Source organism: Triturus cristatus, chromosome 4_1, assembly GCF_964204655.1.
Source record: "Triturus cristatus chromosome 4_1, aTriCri1.1, whole genome shotgun sequence".
Classification (NCBI taxonomy): Eukaryota; Metazoa; Chordata; class Amphibia; order Caudata; family Salamandridae; genus Triturus; species Triturus cristatus.
This window is the reverse complement of record NC_140585.1, coordinates 743,624,311-743,644,662: the sequence shown is the minus strand read 5'-3', so window position 1 is coordinate 743,644,662 and position 20,352 is coordinate 743,624,311. Positions and strand designations below refer to the sequence as shown.

The following is a 20,352-nucleotide window of genomic DNA, read 5'->3' as shown; positions in this document are numbered from 1 at the left end:
ATAGTCTAGAAAAAATGAATCCTCGAATGCGTACTATAGATTTGAGAGAAGACACCTTGTCAATAGTATTTGAATGATGTGCTAGACATCCAACGACTGAAAGACGTTTTATTGGTGTATGCTACCTTATCACCAATCTTTTGTGATGTTTAAGTAATTGAAGACATGCCAAGCTGCATCACCACATTTATATGATCCCAAATAACTACAGCTTTTCATTAGAGTTCTACTAACATTTTAATTAAATGAAACATTATAGAATAGAAGTTAGGCACATTAACCGTAAGAAATACTAATAGTACCTTCTCAGTCAGATCTCCACTGCCTCCCCATCCGAGTCCTATACCACTTCCCAACATTAAGTTAATGAATTAATTTTAATACCACGGTTGACTTAGAGTTGACAGTACAGCTAGACATTTCTGCTGGACTTTTTTTCAAAATTAAGGTTTCAAAATGAATCTACTGTAAAAGCAAATGAACAGTCTGTTTTCTCCAATGTCCTATCATTGTTAGTACTTTTTTCCTTTTTATTTAACGGTTCTGTCCTTTCATATTCCATATTAAAAAGTTAATATGGCTTCTTGTCCAATAATAAACATGCCCCCTCTTACACATCCCTGAAATAAAATACACACACCAGAATATTGTGAAAAGCAAAACTGTCTAACAGCGGATGTAACCAATAACAGACATGCTAAAAAGTATAAAAAAGACTTTGTGGGCGGTGTAAAGCAGTATCTACTTTCCGAATCCAAAGCTTTCCAAATTTTACCTTATTTTGTATGTAGTCGAAATTAAAATTTTACCTTCAGCGTGTTAAGTTTAATAACTGCACATTTTGTGAAGGTAGCAAAAGATTGTGACGTTCTCAAAACGTAACTGGTGGAACTTCCCCAAAATAATTTGCATAAAGTTTTGGGGATTTTGCACTAAATTTGAGTTTGTTCTGAGATTCCTGTATAAAACGTATTTTTGGGGAATTGCTTACTCACATTTTAAACTTTGCAACCATTAAGAAATCCCATGCTTTAAAAAAGTAAACTTCACAAAGTTTGCCATGAAGAAAAAATAGCAAAATTGTACAACAATTTTTTTTTTGTAAATTGTTTTTTACAAGCGACGTTTTGATTCCATCACTGTCTTACTAAGGACCATCTTTCCCACTTTGTTGCTAACTGAAAGTCAGGATGTAGACCCAGCTTCATGTTCCCATTGATCATGTTATGTATATGCAGAGTTTCAAGGAAACATTTCCTAAAATGTGTTTCCCCCCCCCCCCCCCCCCCCCCCCCGACTGGGAGAAATCGCTGTAGTGTTACCAAAGGAAATAGCGACTCCCTTCAGCCTCTTCAGTAGGAGACCTGTTTTCCATTTAAACAATTCTCTCACAGTTTTACAACAGATTTTTTTGGTACAGACTTAATTTTGATTCCTAATACATATCTTTTCCACATCATTCAAACCAGTTAAATTCATTTGTCCTTCATCTACGGCACAGAATCATTTACATACAGTCGATAGTGCTGACGTTTTGCTGTGATAGAGTAATACAATGTTCTTGCATTCATTTGTACACATTGTCAGTAGCTCTCAACCGAGGTGACTCTGGTCTGAGGCATGTGACTGGAAAAAATATTTCTTGCCTGTAGGTCGTGTTCTTCATCATTAGGATCTTATTGGTGATGTATAAGGTGTGTGTTGAAGTAACAGCTTTTCAGCTTTTTTTCTGTGGGATGGGAGGGACCGAGTGAGTCCAGCCTGTGCTGATATGTAGTCCAGATCCTTTCTTCGTAACTTTGGAATGCTTTGCTGTGCTTCACAGAATTTAAAATGTCCATCAGAGCTGGGGGTATTTGGACTCATTAGGGCATTGCATTCTAAAGATTACGTGTAGTGCTAGCTAGTGAATACTGCCGTGGTAATGCTTAAGTTCCTGGTTAAAAGTGAATCTGAGTAGGAAACTAGGATTGGAGAAAGAGTGGTAATGGTTAGTAACCTTGGGCCAGATGTGCAAAGCTTTTTATCAGCTCGCAAGCGGCCCGATGCACAGAATTGAGCCTTTTGCGACTGAAAAAACCCTTTTAACTATGTACCAAACCCTTTTGTGATTTCCCAAAATAGGTTAGTTATTCTTTATTAGGAAGGGCGTGTTATGGGCGTCCCTTCCTAATAGTGGCTCGCAGTGGTATATATGTATGTTTGACAACAGTAATGCGGTCGCAAAACATTTGCATGTTACTACCAACCTCTGGTGGGAATCCATTCGCAAATGAGAAGGGGTCCTCAAGGGACCCCTTCCCCTTTGTGAAGGTGTGCGAAAACATTTTTTAAGAGCAGGCAGTGGTCCCACTACTGCCTACTCTTAAAAAATGAAAAGAACTTTGCTTTATTTTGAATGCAAAAAAATACATGGTGGTCTTCTGTCACCAGTAGGCCACCATCCCTCTGTTTTTAGTGTTTCTAAATGGGCCCCAATTTGTGACCTACCTCATGAATATAAATGAGGTACGTCAATTGCGATCCACTGCGAATTGCAAACTGTGTAAAACACACTGTTGTGCATATCTGTTTGCGATTTCCTAATAGCGAATCGCAGAAATTCGCTATTAGGAAAACACAAGCCCAAAGCTACGCACATCTGGCCCTTTGTCTTTTTCTGTAGCTATCAATGCGTCTTAGGACCAAATGTGCAACCATTTCATTTTGAAGGTTGCAAATTGCGATATTTTTTTTTTTTGACCTGCGATTTGCGACTTACAAAACAGAATGTACTAATGTGTCTCAGACATATTTAGCGATTCCCAACGGGTCGCAAATGACCTGCCTCATCAATATTCAGGTCGCAATTTGCGAGCAATTGGGAATGGAAATGATCACAGGGATAGTGGCAGCAGACCACCATGTCTGTGTTTGCTTTTTAAATAAAGCAACTTTTTTTTCTCAAATGCAACCCGTTTTCCTTGAAGGAAAACTAAATCCGTTTAAAAGGAAAAGAAAGAAAACATTTCTTTTCATTTTTAAGGGCAGGCAGGGCCAACTGCCTGCTCTTAAAAAATATTTCCGCATACATTCAAAAAGGGGAAGGTAGCTGTGAGTGTTTTGTGACCGCATTTGCAGTTGCAAAGCAATCGTACATACTACAGCGACTCGCTATTAGGAAGGGGATGCCCTTGGCAAGCCGGTAATAGGTTACCAACTCGCAAAATAGGGTTTGTACATACTACAACCCTTTTAGCAGTCGCAAACTGCCTGATTTTCTATGTGCAGCCGCTAAAAACAGTCGTACATCTACCCCCTAGAGCTCTAAATAAAATATATGCAGAAGTGTTACTTTGAGCAACCTAGAAATTGAGAATCTGTCTGTGAATGTTGGTGGGTGGAATATGCCATTCAATTTTTGTTTCGACCTTAGAAGAAAATTATAGATATTCAACAAAATTGTAGATGTGTGTGCTTTTGAAGTTAATTAGACACAATTGAGTGGTTTGTATGATAATTGCTAAACTTCTCTTTTTTTTTTTCCAAGACAAATTTCCTCCTTTTGCATTTTTTGTGTATTGCCTAAATGTATCTTGCAATTTTGGTATGCCTTTCTTCCTTCTACTTGGAAATATGAACTTTGACACAGTTTATCACAGTATGACAGCGTAGACCTTGCTGATGGTGCACTTCTTTGTTCTTTCTCTTGCTTTGCTGATTAGTTCTTGTCCCAGTCATTTTGCTCTTCCAGGCGATTGTGCATCTTACTCTACAGTCAGTGCACCCGAGGCGCAGTCCTTTGCATCCTCCACCTTATACACGTGTTCTCTTGGTACCCATCTCCTCATTTGGCTGTCCACGATGTTGGTTATCTGCGACAGAACTCCTATTTAATCTTTTCCTTCAGTTGGATTCTTTCTAGGTATAGGCGTGCATTAGGCCGCGTGCTAATGCTTCCCCCTGTTAAGACGTAGATCACTAAACACTAGAGCTCCCAAAACTATTGCATGCCATCTCTTTGACCCTCTCTTTCAATGCCAATAATAGTTCATTTTCAGAAATGACATGCAACTTAATGATAGCACTTCATTTAATTGGGGATGCAGGTTAAAAAATGAAATGCACCCTCCCCCACTCAGGAACCCACCCTTCAGAACCAGCGGGTTACCTTATCCCTTAAGTTACCACCCATAGCTTCCCCATCACTTCTAATGCGGAGCTTCGCATTGGTTACTAGGCAGTCTTCGACGCGGCCACTGTTAGGACCATCTGAGTATCATCTGGGTACACAGGGCCATTCATCTCCGAGTCTTCATCTCCAGATTTCACGGGCCTTCAGAATAAAATCAGACATGCGAAGGCGTATTTTCGCAATCTCGAAGATGTACACGGGGCTGCTACAATCTATAGCATTATCACTGGACTTTTCAAGCCTTCAGGTTGAAGGCAGCCACACAATGTATGTTTAATCTCTGAGGATTTGCATTTGGTCTGTGCATCCCTCTGGCTGCGGGTTCCAAATTCTGATAGAAGATGGTTCAACAACGTTTTCTCAAAATGGATGACAGATGATTGACAAAGCTATAACTGCATTTAATCTCTTCACAATGCTCCGAACATAGGCATGGATTGGAACTGCCCTTTTCCTATTTAAAGTATATTACAGAGAGGCAAACTGCCCACACGGATCAGAATGTAAAGGGATCTCCTGCATGAGGTAAAGAATATATCAAAGTAGCCCTCTTTCCAAAAGATGTCATCATTAGTAAATTACATTGTTTCTAAAGAGAGCTACAGGGCTCATATTTTCCCAGCATTGGGCCACAGTCCGATTGTTTTTACAGAAGCAAATTAGCCTGTGCATTCCAAGTTTTCTTTTTTTTTAAATAAAAAACTCTTTTTAGAGAATACGGCTTGCTGATACTTGGCACGTTGCATTTGATGTCATTCGCCTCCAACGTCTTGGTGTGGCAACAATCTTGGAAAGAAAGAAAGTAATCTACGCAGAACATTTCTGTCTGGGCATCCAGTCCCATGCATCCTTATAAAGGCGGTACAGGACTGGGGATGTGTTTACTCTTAAGAAAATGATTACAAAGTGCATTATTTAGGATGATACTGTGACTTCACCTGTACAGTTACATTGAATTGAGGCTGTATTGGATGCATGTAGGGGAAAGATAACCTCTATCAATTTGGGAGCCACTTAGCATCCGATGATTGAAGACTTTAATAGTAACATATCTACATTATCAAAGGCCACTCCGAGGTCAAGACCTAGAAAACAAAGTTACTCATCCCCCGAGCAACGTTCTCTCGTAAGACGCGAGAGCCTAAGTCCTTTCTGTAGTACCTGCTGAGGTTCTAAATCCGACCAGGAAGTCGGTAATGTTTGACTGATACAATCAAAGCTTCATCAGTAGTCGTCAATAACATCTTCCCAATGATCATACCAACCCCATCAAGGAAGGAGACTGTATGGTAATTGCATACAGTGTAAAATAAGGCCTAGATCTTGGTACTGAGGCCCAACAAAATGCTTTGGGAATAATTTAATTATCTTTTTGGGCAAAAATAGAATTTTCCTGCTTCATCTGTAGGAAACAGCTAAAGGTATTAAGCCGGCTTCTGGATCCAATGGGGTATCCTTATGTTCTATTTTATGCAGTGGGTATTGAAATGTGCATATCTAATACCAAGGAATGCTTATACCATGCTTCACTAATGAGGCATTCCATTGTGTCCATGCTTTACCGAAAAAGACACAAATCACATTGTGCTATATCTCTTTGAAGGTTTTCCAAAAACTGAATAATAAATGCCATTTTCCTTGCATCTGATTTTCTGACTATCGTTCTCACTCTGCTCTGTGCCCAATATCTTGGGGTTAATTCTGACAGTGATTTGAGACACCACTTGATCACTTACACTCGTAGCAATCCTATCACCTCCAAAATCTGCCTTCTCCTCCATCTTACAGTCTGTCAAGATGCACTGTCCCTCAGCAAACTGCATTGTTTCTGAAGACCTCCTTCAGATCCAGGCTCAGACTCCGGGTATACATCAGGTCTCTCTATAAATATCATGAACAACAGTTAAAACTGTTCCATAGCTTTGCCCCCTCTCAGTATGTCTTCTTGTACTCACCCAGTGAGTTAGACCTGCCTTACACTCCTTTCCTGCTTCTCCTGATCGCCAATGGTGCCTTACAAATGCAAAATCCCCTCTGCCACCTACTATTTGCGTGAGTTCTCCTTTTCTTTTGACACCTGTCCTCTGAAAAGTCCTGCCTTGCAACCTAAGGCACCTCACCTTCCTTACTACTTTGAAATGTGCCCCTCGCTTGTTCCACCATGCTTCGCACGTGTAGCTAAAGTCACTTGCCCAAACACAACATGATCAATTTATGGAACGGTATACAGCTGATCTACCTTGTACTAGAACACTGTCCAGCTTATATCCTGCTGCATCCAATGTATCTTTTGGACAACATTTCTCTTCGACATGCCAAATGCCTTTTTTAAATAGAACAATATGTAAATGTAAGTGTGCCTTTGACGTGTATGTACGTATGTTGGATGAACTTTGAGTGTTATACAACATAAATAATGTATTAAACCTATTCTTTTTACAGGGAGATCACCAGGAAAATCTTCAACACCCAGTTTGGAAGTATCTTCAGGACGGACCATAATCCCACCTATTTTTTGCGACGTTTGTCTCGCTTTGCTGATCTTTACATGGCATCACTAAGCTGTCTCTTGAACTATGACCTTCATCACACGTTCTATCCGAGAAGGACTCCCTTACAACATGAGGTTCCGGTCTGGTCTGATCAGCTGTGCACGGGTACTTTCAGGATTCCATTCTTACGGGAAATGGCCCAAACTAAATAATGACTTGATTTTCACAGGACACCTTTAATGGCTGATGAATGTAGGGACACGAAGAATACATTTTATCCAGAGTGGTTTTTAAAGCAAATACTTTTAGTAATATGCTTATTGAACCATTCGCGCTATCACTTCGCCTATTACAGACGTTTGATGTAGTTGTGGCGTAAGACATGACTGATGAGAAGCTAGAAGTTTGCACCAAGATACATGTACCCATCAAACTCGTACGCACCATTGTTTATTTTATTTCAAAATATATTACTTTATGCACAGGGCTTAATCTGTGCAGGTGGGTGCACGTGGCGGGAATAAGGAGTTTCATTTTTGGGACTTAATTTTCATGAACAAACTTTGACCCTGCAGCAAGAGAGAGAAAGATGAAAAGCAACATGTCAATTTATAAATACATTTTACTGTGCGGGAGTGAGCAGGGCTTTGGAGAGGGCGGAGCCTCGTGCAGATAGCTACCTTAGAGACGCTCTGCCATTCACCAATCCCCACTTCCCAAAAAACATAAAAGGGTTACTGAGGCTGTCTCAGATGCCCTGGGATGTTTTCACACCCCTTAATGGACAATACTTATAGCCTCCAAAGTCGAGTTGGAAAGCCACTTGTGCATTGGTTTCCAGCTTGTGGCACCTGAGTGAGTGAAGGGAGCCGAAATCGTGTGACACATGGTGCCACCATGTTAGTTGGCGGGTTTAAAAAAGATGGAAAAAACAGGAATACAGTTATAGGAAACAGTGTTAAAGGGAAGAAGCAGGGATGAAAAAGAACATACAAGACTGAGATACAGAGATAGGTGTACAAAGGTGAAAGAAAGATGCATGTGGCAGAATCCAGACTAGGCAGGCTTTCGTTTCACCAACCGTGATATTCAACAGGACGTTCCAAATTAAAACTTTTGGCCACACCTAGTTTTTTCTTTTTTCATTTTGTTCCCTAAAATTTACACCATTATTGTGGTATTCATGCAGCTCCACCATTAAGTCTACTTCATTTTATGTCCTAAAATAGGTGCCAAACCAATGAACTGTCATTCTGGGTTAATGTTATGCTAAAAAACATAACAGTATATTTAAATGTACCTTTTTTTAGGGTGACGACAGGTTTGCTTTTAACCTGTATGTTAAACATAAAAACTCAGAAATTGTCTAATAACCATCAAAACGCAGATCATTAGGTAGATCGTTACTCAGCCCCTACATTGATACATTTGTATCATTCTTATTGAGGTTTAAGGGGACTCTGAACAATATGAATATATGGTGAGGAAAATAAAATGAATTTTAAAAGAGGTACTTTGATCACCTTTTGCAAATCACCAGCACACACTTAGGATACCGAAGTGTATTTTACATGTAACTCTTTGTAGAACCTTTAAAGCTTCAACAAGAAGCAAATGAGTAGCCACTTCTTCTGAAGTTTAATGTGTATAGTTCAGCTATGCAATTCTCATACTAAAGCGCATGTGAACATTCCTCGCTAGGTTGAGTCTACTAGAAAGCTTATGTGCAGTTTGTTATTAGGGTGAGCATACTTGGCCGAGCAAGCGCTGGCTATTGCAAGACATATTGTGGACTTACCAAGAACATACAAGGGCCTGGAGCCCACCCATTGCTTCCCATTGGTTGCCTTACTTGTCCCTCATTTGCCTGCTTCTTATTCATGTTCTAGCTTGTCAGTCTAGTGTTTGTCCCTCCCATGGAGCATAGCCTTGTTACCATCTCTTTTCATTGTCTGGATTCTATGCTTTCACTGCTTGCTTTCAAGCACTACTTTTTCTTTTGAACTAACCACTCCATGGTACAGCATGTGTTTTTCAGCTGTCTCCGTCATGTGCTTCTTACTGCCGCCCTCATGCAGCGCTCACCCTTGTGTGCTTCCGGTTGTTGCTTTCTCACCTTTATGCTTCTCCCTCACACACTCCAAGTTGTTCTCACATTGGTTACTTCTTCTCCTCACCCCTTCCCTCTGTCTTGCTTCTCCCCCACTTGTGCCCTACATCACTCTGGCCCATGGCTTCTCCTCTCCACCCCTTTCTGTGTTTCTTCCCCCACCCTCAATGTTGCTAACCCCTACTCTGGCTCTCTGTTGGGTGCACCTACAAAATTCCTCAACCACCACCTCACAGCTTTGTTTTTTTTCACTTTGATTTTTAGCCGTACTGTACAGCGAGGTTGAACACTATTGGTAAAGCCAGTAGGTCCCTAAGGCAAGATTCCTTGGCTTTCTGAATGCTTGATTTTTTTTCCCTCCACATCCCGTTTCTCCTGAGCCAAACTCGCCTAACTCCTGTTTGGACCACACCTCATTTCCTCCCCTGTGATAGCTGCCCTGAGATGCAAAGTTTAGTTATGGGCTTGTTTGCTGGTCGCCAAGAACTAGGAGCTTGTGGTGGTAGAGATGAGTATCAGCTGCCCATCTTACAAGAAACCCAGACTCTTATTACCTTGGCGAATTGTGTTTTATATTCCAAACCTAAAACTTGAAAAACATGAACTTTATTTTTAATTGTTAGTGCTAAAAAAACAAACTGGATCTTTCTCTGTAGTGCCCAGATTGTCCGGGCTTTGTAACCGTGCCTGGATCAAACGCTCTAGAGGTCTATTTTAGTGTGTGGATTCAATACTTTATAGGTTGAATGATAAATCATTGTTTTCGGTTTTTAAAATTGTCACAATCTTGATTGAAACTGTGGTGAGGAATTTTAATTAGCCCAATGTAAATGTTGGATTTTTTTTCAATTATACACTATAATTATTTCCTTTTAAACCTTAATGCCTCTTTTCTTAAGTCATTACCAATATATTCTCTAGAAGAATAACACTCCTTATTATTTTATTGTGTAAGCATAGCTTTCTTGCTTTTTGTGAAAGTAATATGTTACTGTAGATAATTGATGATGGCTGTGATTTTTTTGGGGTTGAAGGAGGTTAGAAACAAATAGGTGGGTTTGGCTTTAGTTGGATTCTTCTTCCTTTTTAGATATATCGGAAGATTGGATTTTTTCAGTCTTCCTATCTATACATTCACCTCTTGTGATGGAAAATAGGTGGGTGTCTTTTACTAGACAACTCTGTTTCATAGTGCCATTCTCCAGCAGTGAGGTGTTCAGTGTCTTCTTCTCATACAGAAGAGTTGTGAGCCTGTGTGGCTTGAAACTTGACCCATTCTGCATTGGGCTACTTATAATTCTTTAAGAATCGCATGACACCACATGTAGAAATATATCTGCTTACCTAGTCTTCTTTGCCTCCTAGATGGCAGAGCAGTGTATAGATGATCTACGTTCATACCACTGGTCTTGGTAAGTGTAGTGTGCATGTAGTGACCATGTTCCTGTCCTTTTCTGGACGAGTGCATACCAATAGGTACAGTGCTTCCTGCTTCCACCTTTTTTGGGCTTTGCCAATAGGCAAATCATAGCAGCCCCAACCTATACAATCTGTTCAATTTTGGCTAGAGTGTATTCAGCATACATGATACACTATGGAACGTTACAGAGTACCAATCCATATTAGGGAGATGCAAAGGATAACACAAAATCACGGGCCTCTTATCAGTGGCACTGTAAATGCAAGAAAAAGCACTGTACATGGTTAAATGCAAGCATACCCATCAAAAGGGAAAGGAGAGGTAGTTGGGGTCTGGGAGCAGCAGGGTGTTGTTAATGCTTTGTGTTGTAGTGCTCTTTTAACCCTAGCATATTCCAATCTGTAGATCCAACTTACCAGAGAAATCGTATCTCTGATCCTATGCGTAAAGGGGAAGGTTTTTATGTTTTTCTTAAGATGTAAACTGAGCTAGGCTGAGGTAGAGATACTGATTCACTCACCTCTGGGATTTCCCCATTTTTCCAGAGAGTGTGTTTTACAATCTCTGTCCTCCAAGCAAATTTTGTTCATGCATGTTTCTGGTAGATGGATAAACATGATTTATAAAATCATATGACACAATAACCTTGATCAACTCTTAGTAGCAGTTTCATATATGATGATTGGCGCCATCTAGCTAAGCAGCTTTAGAGTAAAATGAGAAGCGTTTTTTTTGCTGGAAGGGCCCGCAAAATGTACACGGTCTACCCACCTCTTCTCTCAGCTGTGAGAAACCTACTGCCAAGGCAAATGCACAGATCAGCATGCTTGCTCTGTAAAATAAAGATGATACATTTTTTAAAGGAGATGAGCTGCGTTACCCTCCACAAATGAATAGTTATTGTAATTCTTTTTATTTCAAATAGGGTACATTTTATACTTGTTAGCCTTAGAGTGATCTTCCCCCAACTTTTTGCCTTCACTCCTCCGGTTTTACTGAATTTGTATTGATGGCACTTTACGACTGCTAACCAGTGCTAGTGCTCTCTCCTTCATACATGGTGAGATTGACTTACACACAATTGGCACAATTAATTTACTTGTAAGTTCTTTGTAAAGCGGTAAAAGAGGTATCCAGAGCCTGTAAATTAAATGATACTAGTGGACCTGCAACACTGATTATTTCACCCACTTAAGTAGCCTTTTAAAACATTTCTCAGGTCTACCATTGCAGCCTGTGTGTACCGTTTTAAACTGCCATTTCAACCTGGCAAAATAATCCCTTTGCGAGGCCTAAACCTTTCTTTTTAATCTATATGCCACTTTTAGGGTAGGCCACAAACTGCCCACAGGGCAGGGTTTATTGTATTTAAAAAGTTGGACATGTACTTTTAAGTTTTAAATGTCCTGGTAGTAGAAAAAACCTACATTCATTTTTCATTACTGCAAGGCCTACCTAGCCCAAAGAAAAACATTGGGTTAACTTATTACATTTAATAAGTGACACGTTTTTTGTAGGAGGAGGTAGGAATGTCATGGTTGATGTCTGAGAAATTGTAATTTAAAATGACTAATGTTCAATAAAATACATTTACAATTTCCAAGTAGGTATTCAGTATTATTAAGGGGAGTACTTTCTTTTGTTTAGCGATTCATAACATAGTGTTTGTGGTTCTAAGCACCGCAAATCACAGGTGTCATCATTACTTTTTTTTTTAATGATGCTTAAAATTTATAAATGTTGATAGGCAGAACCAGTGAGATGAACTTGCTGGAATTCAAACATGTAACCTGCAGGTCAAATCAGACGTGAGTAGCAAACCTTTAAATCATGAACTAGTTTTCACATGGTGAATAGCAAGTTTTGATAATTTTCACATGCCTATTTAACAAGTGTCACCAGATTTATATACCCTATGACATAAACTGACATTTTCCATATGGACAGTAGCATGTACTGGCTGTGTGGGAGAGACTCTACCATCTGGCCAGTGGGGTAACAGTTATTGGTGTTCAGGGACTAAAGACCACCCCCTAGGGGCACTGTTCTTCAGCTTCAAATAGAAGGCTAGGTCACCCAGTCAGATCTGGTTAAGCATCAGTTGGTCTGATGATGTTTCTGAAACTATGCATTAGACAGCCTCACTGTAGCCTATCCTGACTGTGCCCACCTCACCAAATTCTAGCCAAGTAAGTAAAGTTATTAAGACGTAAGTTGGACCTCTAGCATCTGAGGATTCTGGAATCTCCAGTAGTGACACAGAGAATGATAATGTAGTATCACGAGGAAGTGAAACCAAGTTCTACTTGAGCTTATCTTGGGACATACACAAGACAGGCTGTGGAGCTGCTAGGGGATTGGGTGCAGGGGCTTCTCTCTGCACATGTCTGCCCAAAATTGGTTGGAGGAAGCTGTGCACTATTAGCTACATGTCTGATGGGGCCTATCCACCCCTGAAGTGTTCCATTTTCATCAAAGCACGAGCTATCTTATGCATGTTATTTTCCTTTGCCTTCTTTTTGTACTATGCACTCTCTCCGGATAATAGATCATGGCCTGATTGAGGACCATCTAAGGGTAGTGGTACTCGCTGCTGGCCCAGGACTTGGGGGGTCCACGTTACAAGCCTAGGCTCATTTACTTTTGGCTCTAGTCACCTTTATACCCTCACCCTGGAGACAACTCACCAGTTCTTAACTAGGATTAACTGTCATTTCTTCTGAAAAACCCTGGATACAAATCAATGGTACTGCATTTCTTTTCCCTACAAGAATGTTTAAGCACAGCTCTACCCCTTATTTGAACCTTTCTCTAATGGAATTCAGCCTGCCCTTGAAAGACCAAACACCTCTTGTAAGCCGTTGTCCCCCAACATTTATACATGCTAGCTTGTCAAATACTCATCCTGTTACATGTACGCATAATTGAATGACACTTTCACTTCTAAGCAGTCACCAGCACCAGCTCTGAACGATTGCTATTTTTTTACTAACTGATGCAGTTATACTTTGCACTGCTTCTGGAGCCATATGCTCAGGCATGTTCTAACTCCTCTCCACATCCTGGTCTAAAACATGACTAGCATTTTGGGTTCACTCTTATTTGGTCCTCTTGAATACAGCAGTACCACGCTTATCCATACATAGCAAGCCAGGTCATAAAAGGGTTTGGTATAGACTTTACAAACAAGGATCCCATAGAAGTATGTGTATATTTTTACTGCATGTGTGTTTGTGACTACGTTGATGGCCATTACATCAGCCTACCATTCTATAGACTCGCTGTAAAATATACATTACATCAACCCACTGTAAAAAGGGGCTGCATGTACCATAACCCTAACCTCCACCCTAACTTAACTAGCTCTTGCCATAACCCATCCTATTTGAGCTGATTTGGTGTCTATGTTGCAGAGTTAGTGGATTGACGGTGCAGCATTTATACTCCTATCCAAGAAATCTACTGTTGTCCGCAGTTTTGGTGAATAGATTGCCACTCATTGCAGCACACGTGAATGTTAAACCTCCCACTCACATTTTCGTTTTGATTGGGTTTGATTAAAGCAACGTCTGAGATAAACTTGGAGCAAACCACAGATTTGATTATTGAGTATTAAGAGCAATCTGCTAGGTTCATAGAATCATCTGAACCCACAGAACAAGAGGGCTTTGAAATGTGTGTGGTCTGGTGATTAAGCAGATTTGCCTTTCAAATTAACAACAAATTGGCGTAATACTAATTTATTGGGCACTCCTTGAAAATTTGGTGAGAGATCCCTGAGGGTTTTACAATCTCCCACTTTTACAATGCCATGTTCTGAACAGCCCTCCCTTCATTTACCACCAGCACCACAGATGCCACATTAGCTTGCTATACTAGGGTAACACCATCTTCTTGTCTTGTGCATTAGTCTAGTAGAAGAAATACATTACTAAATGCATTGTACACATTTGTAGCTAACTCTACTGCTTTTTGAGGGATTTTGCCCCACAATCATCCCACAGTATGCACATTAATGGTTTTATTCAACCTGTGGCTCAGTTTGTTTTAAAATTACATTTAGAGAGCTGGGGCACACTCTGATGGTGGTTTCACAAATTACCTGCATGCACTTGTTTATTACACCGTGCAGACTGCCTCTTCTCAAGTCCTTCATTTCATGTGGTGTCGACTTTGGTTTCAAAGCTCTCCATTTTACAAATCTGATTTCTGTGAGAGGTAATCTTTGAAAATCTACTACAAATGCTCCTCTGAGGTTCCATAACTTTTTGGACCACCATAATTAGGCTTCCTATTGCAGCGGTTCCTCAAGGAGTGTGTCCTTAGGGTGAGTGGAACAGTTTTCCACTGTGTGCATATTGCTGTAGTTTGGATTTACTTTCAATCCTTCCACACAAACCAGCATTCTTTGACCCAACAGGTCTCCTCTTGCTTTACTAACATTTTTATCAGGGACAGGTTTTTTTGCTGTGAACATTGTACTGAACTATTCGCTAACACTTGTTTTAAAGTGGAGATGTAATGTCCTGACCTTTTAATTCCTCAAAAAACCACATTAGCTTTCTAGGGGGCCTAACGTTACCATACTTTGAAGTATCTATATGGAACGTACTATAGACAAAGTGGGTTTTGGGTCAGCCCACTTCAGCCATTGGCTTTTATCTACTTTTCAGGATTTGCCATTCGTTAAATGGGCTCTCCTTCAAGCAGATGTCACTTCGTGGAAGGTTACATTGCCCCTTTACTGTTCCTACTAGGTTTTGATGATCGAGCAGGGCTTGAAGTAGTCCTCGCTGTGTCTCCCATGCTATCACTTCTTCCCTTAGCCACTTATCCTGGCTCCCCTGTACCCCTGCTCCCTCATTCCCCTCACACCCTGTCATCAATCCCCTTGACTGGTTCTTTCCTGTTATCATCCCATCCACCCTGTCCTCCCTTATTCTCACACTCACGCCCATTTCACCCCCACTTCCCTCCCTTCGGTCCCCCTCACCTCATTGTTTCCCATTATTGTCCTGTTCACCCCTGCCGCTGAGCTTCCTTGGCATCACTGCTTTGCCTCCTTTGCTCATCTACCCCCTCCATGCACTTTGCCAGCCCCCCCGCCCCCTTTGTACTCTCTCGCATTTGCTCAACTTTGGATGCTTTATTATTTGGTCCCTTTACACTGGTAGCTACTGCCTTGGCCAGTCTATAACACTTCTATGGAGCTGTTCCTTATGTTTCATACAGGCAGTTTGTGGATACACTGACTAGTACTACCCATAAATATTAGTGACTTGTTTCCAAAACATACAGAATATTCACTCACAACCTCCACAGGTGATATCAGCATAACCAAGCGTTGCTATATTTACTTAAATCTTAGAAAACCTGAAGAATCATTGGACTTGCAAAAGGGAATATGCAGACATATGTTGAAGCCTTGCTTTCTTTATGATCAGCCAACCTCAAACTAAAAGCACAGTCAAGATTTATTATCCCCGTTCCTCATAAAACTTTGATAGTCTGAGGTGGTAGCATTAATGAAAGCATTTAGGAACACTAGCAACATCTTATGGTACTACAGCCTGCTAGAGCAAGCACTTGTATCTGATTTTAGGGACCTCTAGGACTGCATAAGATGTGGCAGTAACAAGGGCTTATTTCTGACTTGAGGGACTTACTGCAGCCTGCTTCAGGATATGCTAATTGCAGCGTTTCAAGGACATGATAATGTTCTTTGACAAAAGTGAGACCTACTTCCCTTGCTAGCGTTTGCTCTTTCATTAGTAACAATTAAGTGCACAGTAGTTGCTATCAACATGTAGGACCAATCACACTTTACATCTTAATTAAGAAAACAAAGAGCCTTTCCTTTAGCCCAGGAATGGTTAAGCTGTCCGCTCGTTGCATGCTGTGGCAAGGATGAGCAAAGCATGCCCAAAGGTGGTTCATTTTCTGTTCAGAACACTCCTATCAGTTTAGCTTGCCTCATAATTGTTGCCTGCAAAATACCTTTACCTGAACAACTGGTTTATTTGGTTCTTTTCTTGTCTTTGAGGCCATGTAGTCTAGTGCTCAGGGCACAAGACTAGGAGTCAGAAGCACCAAAGCACAAATCCAAACTTCAGTACTGTCTTTCTGGGCGTTATCACTTCACATCTGTGAAGCTCAGTTTGCATGAGTATGTTATGAAGATAGATTGCAAGCTCTTCATGAGCAGAAAATATTCTTTTATTGTGACAGAGAACATTGCAACAGCTTAAAATGGTCATAAAATGTTTACATTCGTTCGTCAGATATTGTACTGTGATTTCTTATTCTCCCCTCCCACTACAGCCATGGTTGAATGTATTACTTCCATCTACCTTGGTGAAGAACCCATTTACGGTTGCCTTATGCTTAAACTGGGAAAAGTGCATGTATTCCCTAAACCTGCAGTGGGGAAGATTTAGTTATACTGCCTAAGACACTTGAGTTGACCCTCCCAGGAAGCAGTAGAAAGTAGTATAATGGATTGATGGTTTGAGAGGTGACCGCTTTGGCTTCTAGACTTCATGTTCGCCTAAGAAGGGTGAATGGGGTTTTACTCTGAAAATGTCCTGGTACGGACTGCAGAATAAGACAGGTTGGCAGAAGCATGAGAGTGCAAATGATGTACAAAATGCCTGAATGGAAGAGTACATGAGCCAGAAGAAGAAAAGAACTGGACTGAGATTGTGACAGTGAATCCAGCCGGGCATGCGCAAATGTTGAGAGAAGGAATTTAATTGAGGGCTGTAGAATTCCCCTCGAAAGAAGCATACACGGTTGGGTACTAGAAGACTTATTTTCATGTTCTAGTCAATCTTTAAATATAATCTGGATATTTATGTCCACTGATTAAATGTTTTTTTTTCTGTTGGAATGTATTTGTTTTAGAAATATTTTATCAAAACGTTACCACACTCTTTTTGTGAATTTTTTTTTTTTTTTGTGTGTGTAGTTTTTGGGGATTTTTTTTTAATGCAGCTATTATGAGTGCATTGGGGTAAATTTTGCTATGGCTTCTATCGATAGCGTATTCTCTTTATTAGTGTTTTTTGTAGAAAATGTGTTTTGAATGTAAACGTGTACTTGACATTGGTGTACTCTGTAAAATGGTACTTATCAAAAAAGTACATTTTGATTTGCTGTAATAAGCTGAAACTAGGAATATTTTGATTAATAAATTATTTATGAAAGTTCTTCTGTATGGCAGTGATGTGCCTCATTAACTTGCTGATAGGATCCTGCACAGTTATGGTACGCCACAAATGAATTACAAAAAGACAGGTATACAGGAACCAATTCCGACAGCATTCATATATATCAACTATGTGCCAATTTAACCTAGCTAGGCCCAATTACTGCTTAATATGAACTCTTACTGTGAAGAGTTCAATAAATGTATTGGTATATGTGTTTTTCAAAATGACCACTGCAGTGTGTGTGTAACTCCTACCTGGATTTGTGATCGAGGGGCGTTATGATTGCTGTCTCAACAAATTTCTGTAACAGCGGTGTTTACTTCTGAGAAGTTGGTATCGTGTCACTTACAACTTGGGGCAAAGCATGGCAGCGAGTTGAAAGGAAATAGAGATGCCCCTTTTATCTTTGTTGCGTTCCCAGAAATGTATACTACCATATCTAATCCACCTGCTGCTCACGCAATGATTTTTCTTGTGGGGAAAATACAGAAGTCTAAAGGAAAAGTCAGACCGAGAATCCATGGAGTTCATTGGTGATAGTCGGATGACTAAAACCGAGGATGTGCATTGAGTGCACATCTCTCCTGATCCTTACTTGGATGCACTACACAAAATTAGAAAATATGCATCCATGATCCTAGGAGGAGAAAACCCCAGTATGTGGAAAAGCAAAATAATCATCAGATGCATGTTGCTTTAATATCTTGTGCACTGATTAGTACATAAAACTCATAGGCTTACTTGATACATCCATGCATGCCTCTCATACAACATAATCCTTAGGAAAATGTTTGTCTTTGATGCATTTAAGGGCAAAATTATTATTGCAAATGACATTTTCCAGTTTATTCTCTGCCACATAATACGCTCAAAGCAGGGACAGATCATAAGAAAAAACCTCAAGAGACTGTCACACATAACACTTGGCATGTTTTTACTGAGTAACTCACCACCATACATAGAAGTCTCAGTCTGCAACTGTGTTAAGATATTTCCACCAAAGAGCAGGTAATGAGCATTCAAGAACGGAAAGATGCCGTTCAGCACATATTTCCCCAAAATCTGAAATCCCTATCTCTTAATGTAGTACTGTTCTCCAGATACACAGGATGAACACATAATTGAGTCTTCATGATGCATCAGTTCCACAAACTGTGTCATTTAAGTAAGCATGCAATATCACAACTGCTAGATAAGTTATCAGTAAATTCTCTCAGGGTACGTGGTCTCGAGCCCAACATGGTGGACGTGTTTAACCAAGCTCCCCAATGAAAAAACGTGCTTATCCTGACAAGTCCTGGTGTGTCCACCCTCATCTGTAAGTGTGGAAAGGGTGTCGCTGCTTGGAACCCCATCACATCTGCTGTTGGCACAAAAGGAACGCCATGCACCAGTAGAGTGGTGCATTAATGCCATGGCCCATGCGGTGCAGCTGGTAAGCTTGGTCCGATTAGGACCCAAAATTGAGTGTCTCAATTTGGCAGAGAGTGGGAGCGACATGGTGGCTGCATTTCCCCAGCAGGGTACGCTTATCCCAGATGGCTCCCACTAATGAAGAGAGACTTACCACCCTGGCCTGCAGAATGAGCAGGTGAGCGGAGCTGTCCTGGACAAGGGGATCTGCAACACTACCTTGCTTGTCTGGCTTCCTATTTGCAACTGGGGCCTGCCGGGTTGGAACTGTGAGGCCCTCTATCCTGACGCTTCCCTGGGGGTGCCTCCTGGAAACGTGATCTTGCTTTGATCCTGAGGCCCTGTTGCACCTCACCTTGGAAACTCTGTTTCCTGCCCTGGTAGAGCCTTTGGAGGACTTTTCACCCAGTGAGAAAAGTATACCCAGTCGGACTTCAGTCACACGCCAAAAACTCTTTATCCCCGGACTGATCGGTTACACTTGAGGGAAAGTGAAGACACTGCCGAGAGGAAGGAAGGGAGCCCTTTACCCCCCTTTTTGAGCGTATAGCTGGAGAACCCTCTGGTCGGACTCTTGCTCTGGGGCGGGGCCCCCTGTGTTCCATAAACAACAAACTGCAAAATTCCCTCTCCACCCTGCAGGATACCCAGTAATCCAGCCTTTCTTCTTCTCCCCTTCCCACCTAAGGGAGGTTCATGCTCTCTTCACCCGCAATACAGCGCATGTGCTCTAGTTCTGAGGCAAACACCGACCCAGCCCTGCTTGGAGTTATTTGCTGACAAACTAACTGAAGGGTGACAGGGTGACCATTCTCGGTGCAACGAAAAGGCCCACGGACGCAAACATTGCACCACACCCACCAATCATCTTTTGTTCATATCCTGGCTCTTGACCCATAGCCTGCTTGTGCTGGAGACAGAGGAAAGCAGGTCCCAACGGACCAAGCTCATTCACTGAGCGGAGAATAGAGAGTTACTTCATCTTCCAGTCATTCATCAAGGCAGCACCACAGCACTGTCCGCAGCAACACTGCAAGGGGAGTGTGCTCATGAAGCCACTCGGAAACGGAAATGGCCCATTGTATATAAACAGGGGATCAAATGCGGATAATTATCAGCAAATGAACTCCAGCGTGTAAGCCCAGTGACTGCAGAGAGAATGAGCTGAGACCCCATCTGACAGGGTTAGAAGGCGAAGAAGAAACGGAGAGGTGTGGTTACGAGCAAAGAGCTGCATTGTATAACAGATGCAGGGCGGATAGAAATGATGGTAACAAGTAGATTCACCGGAATACAGATATTAATAGAAAGTATGTATGTACCTGATTGCAAACGGGCAGCATTTTTGGACAAAGTATGCTTGTCTTGGCTGAACTGCTCTACTTGCCCAAGCTGTTAGAAAGAGCCTAGAATTTGTGTGACAGACGTGCAAATGGATAGACCTCACCCACACCTTCATGACTTCACAGGGAGCAAAGGTCTTCAGGGTGGACTGGCTGTTGGAACCTTATAAACCCATGGTGCGACATACG

The 20,352-nt window shown here is 41.2% G+C and overlaps 1 protein-coding gene across 2 annotated transcripts in view; it reads left to right on the top strand.

The window, feature by feature from the left end:
- NT5DC3 (5'-nucleotidase domain containing 3) overlaps window positions 1–17,404 on the top strand; it is a 402,542-nt gene extending 385,138 nt beyond the window's left edge. Inside the window, exons 14-16 of one of the 2 annotated variants that reach the window (XM_085653247.1) lie at window positions 6,617–6,831; window positions 10,142–10,188; window positions 16,240–17,404. In XM_085653247.1, the coding sequence (XP_085509373.1) occupies window positions 6,617–6,831; window positions 10,142–10,164 (238 nt within the window). In that variant the 3' untranslated portion in view covers window positions 10,165–10,188; window positions 16,240–17,404. Of the gene's footprint in view, window positions 1–6,616; window positions 8,174–10,141; window positions 10,189–16,239 lie in introns of those variants that run through there. The other variant, XM_085653246.1, reaches the window with a different exon arrangement.
- Window positions 17,405–20,352: the final 2,948 nt, after the last annotated feature.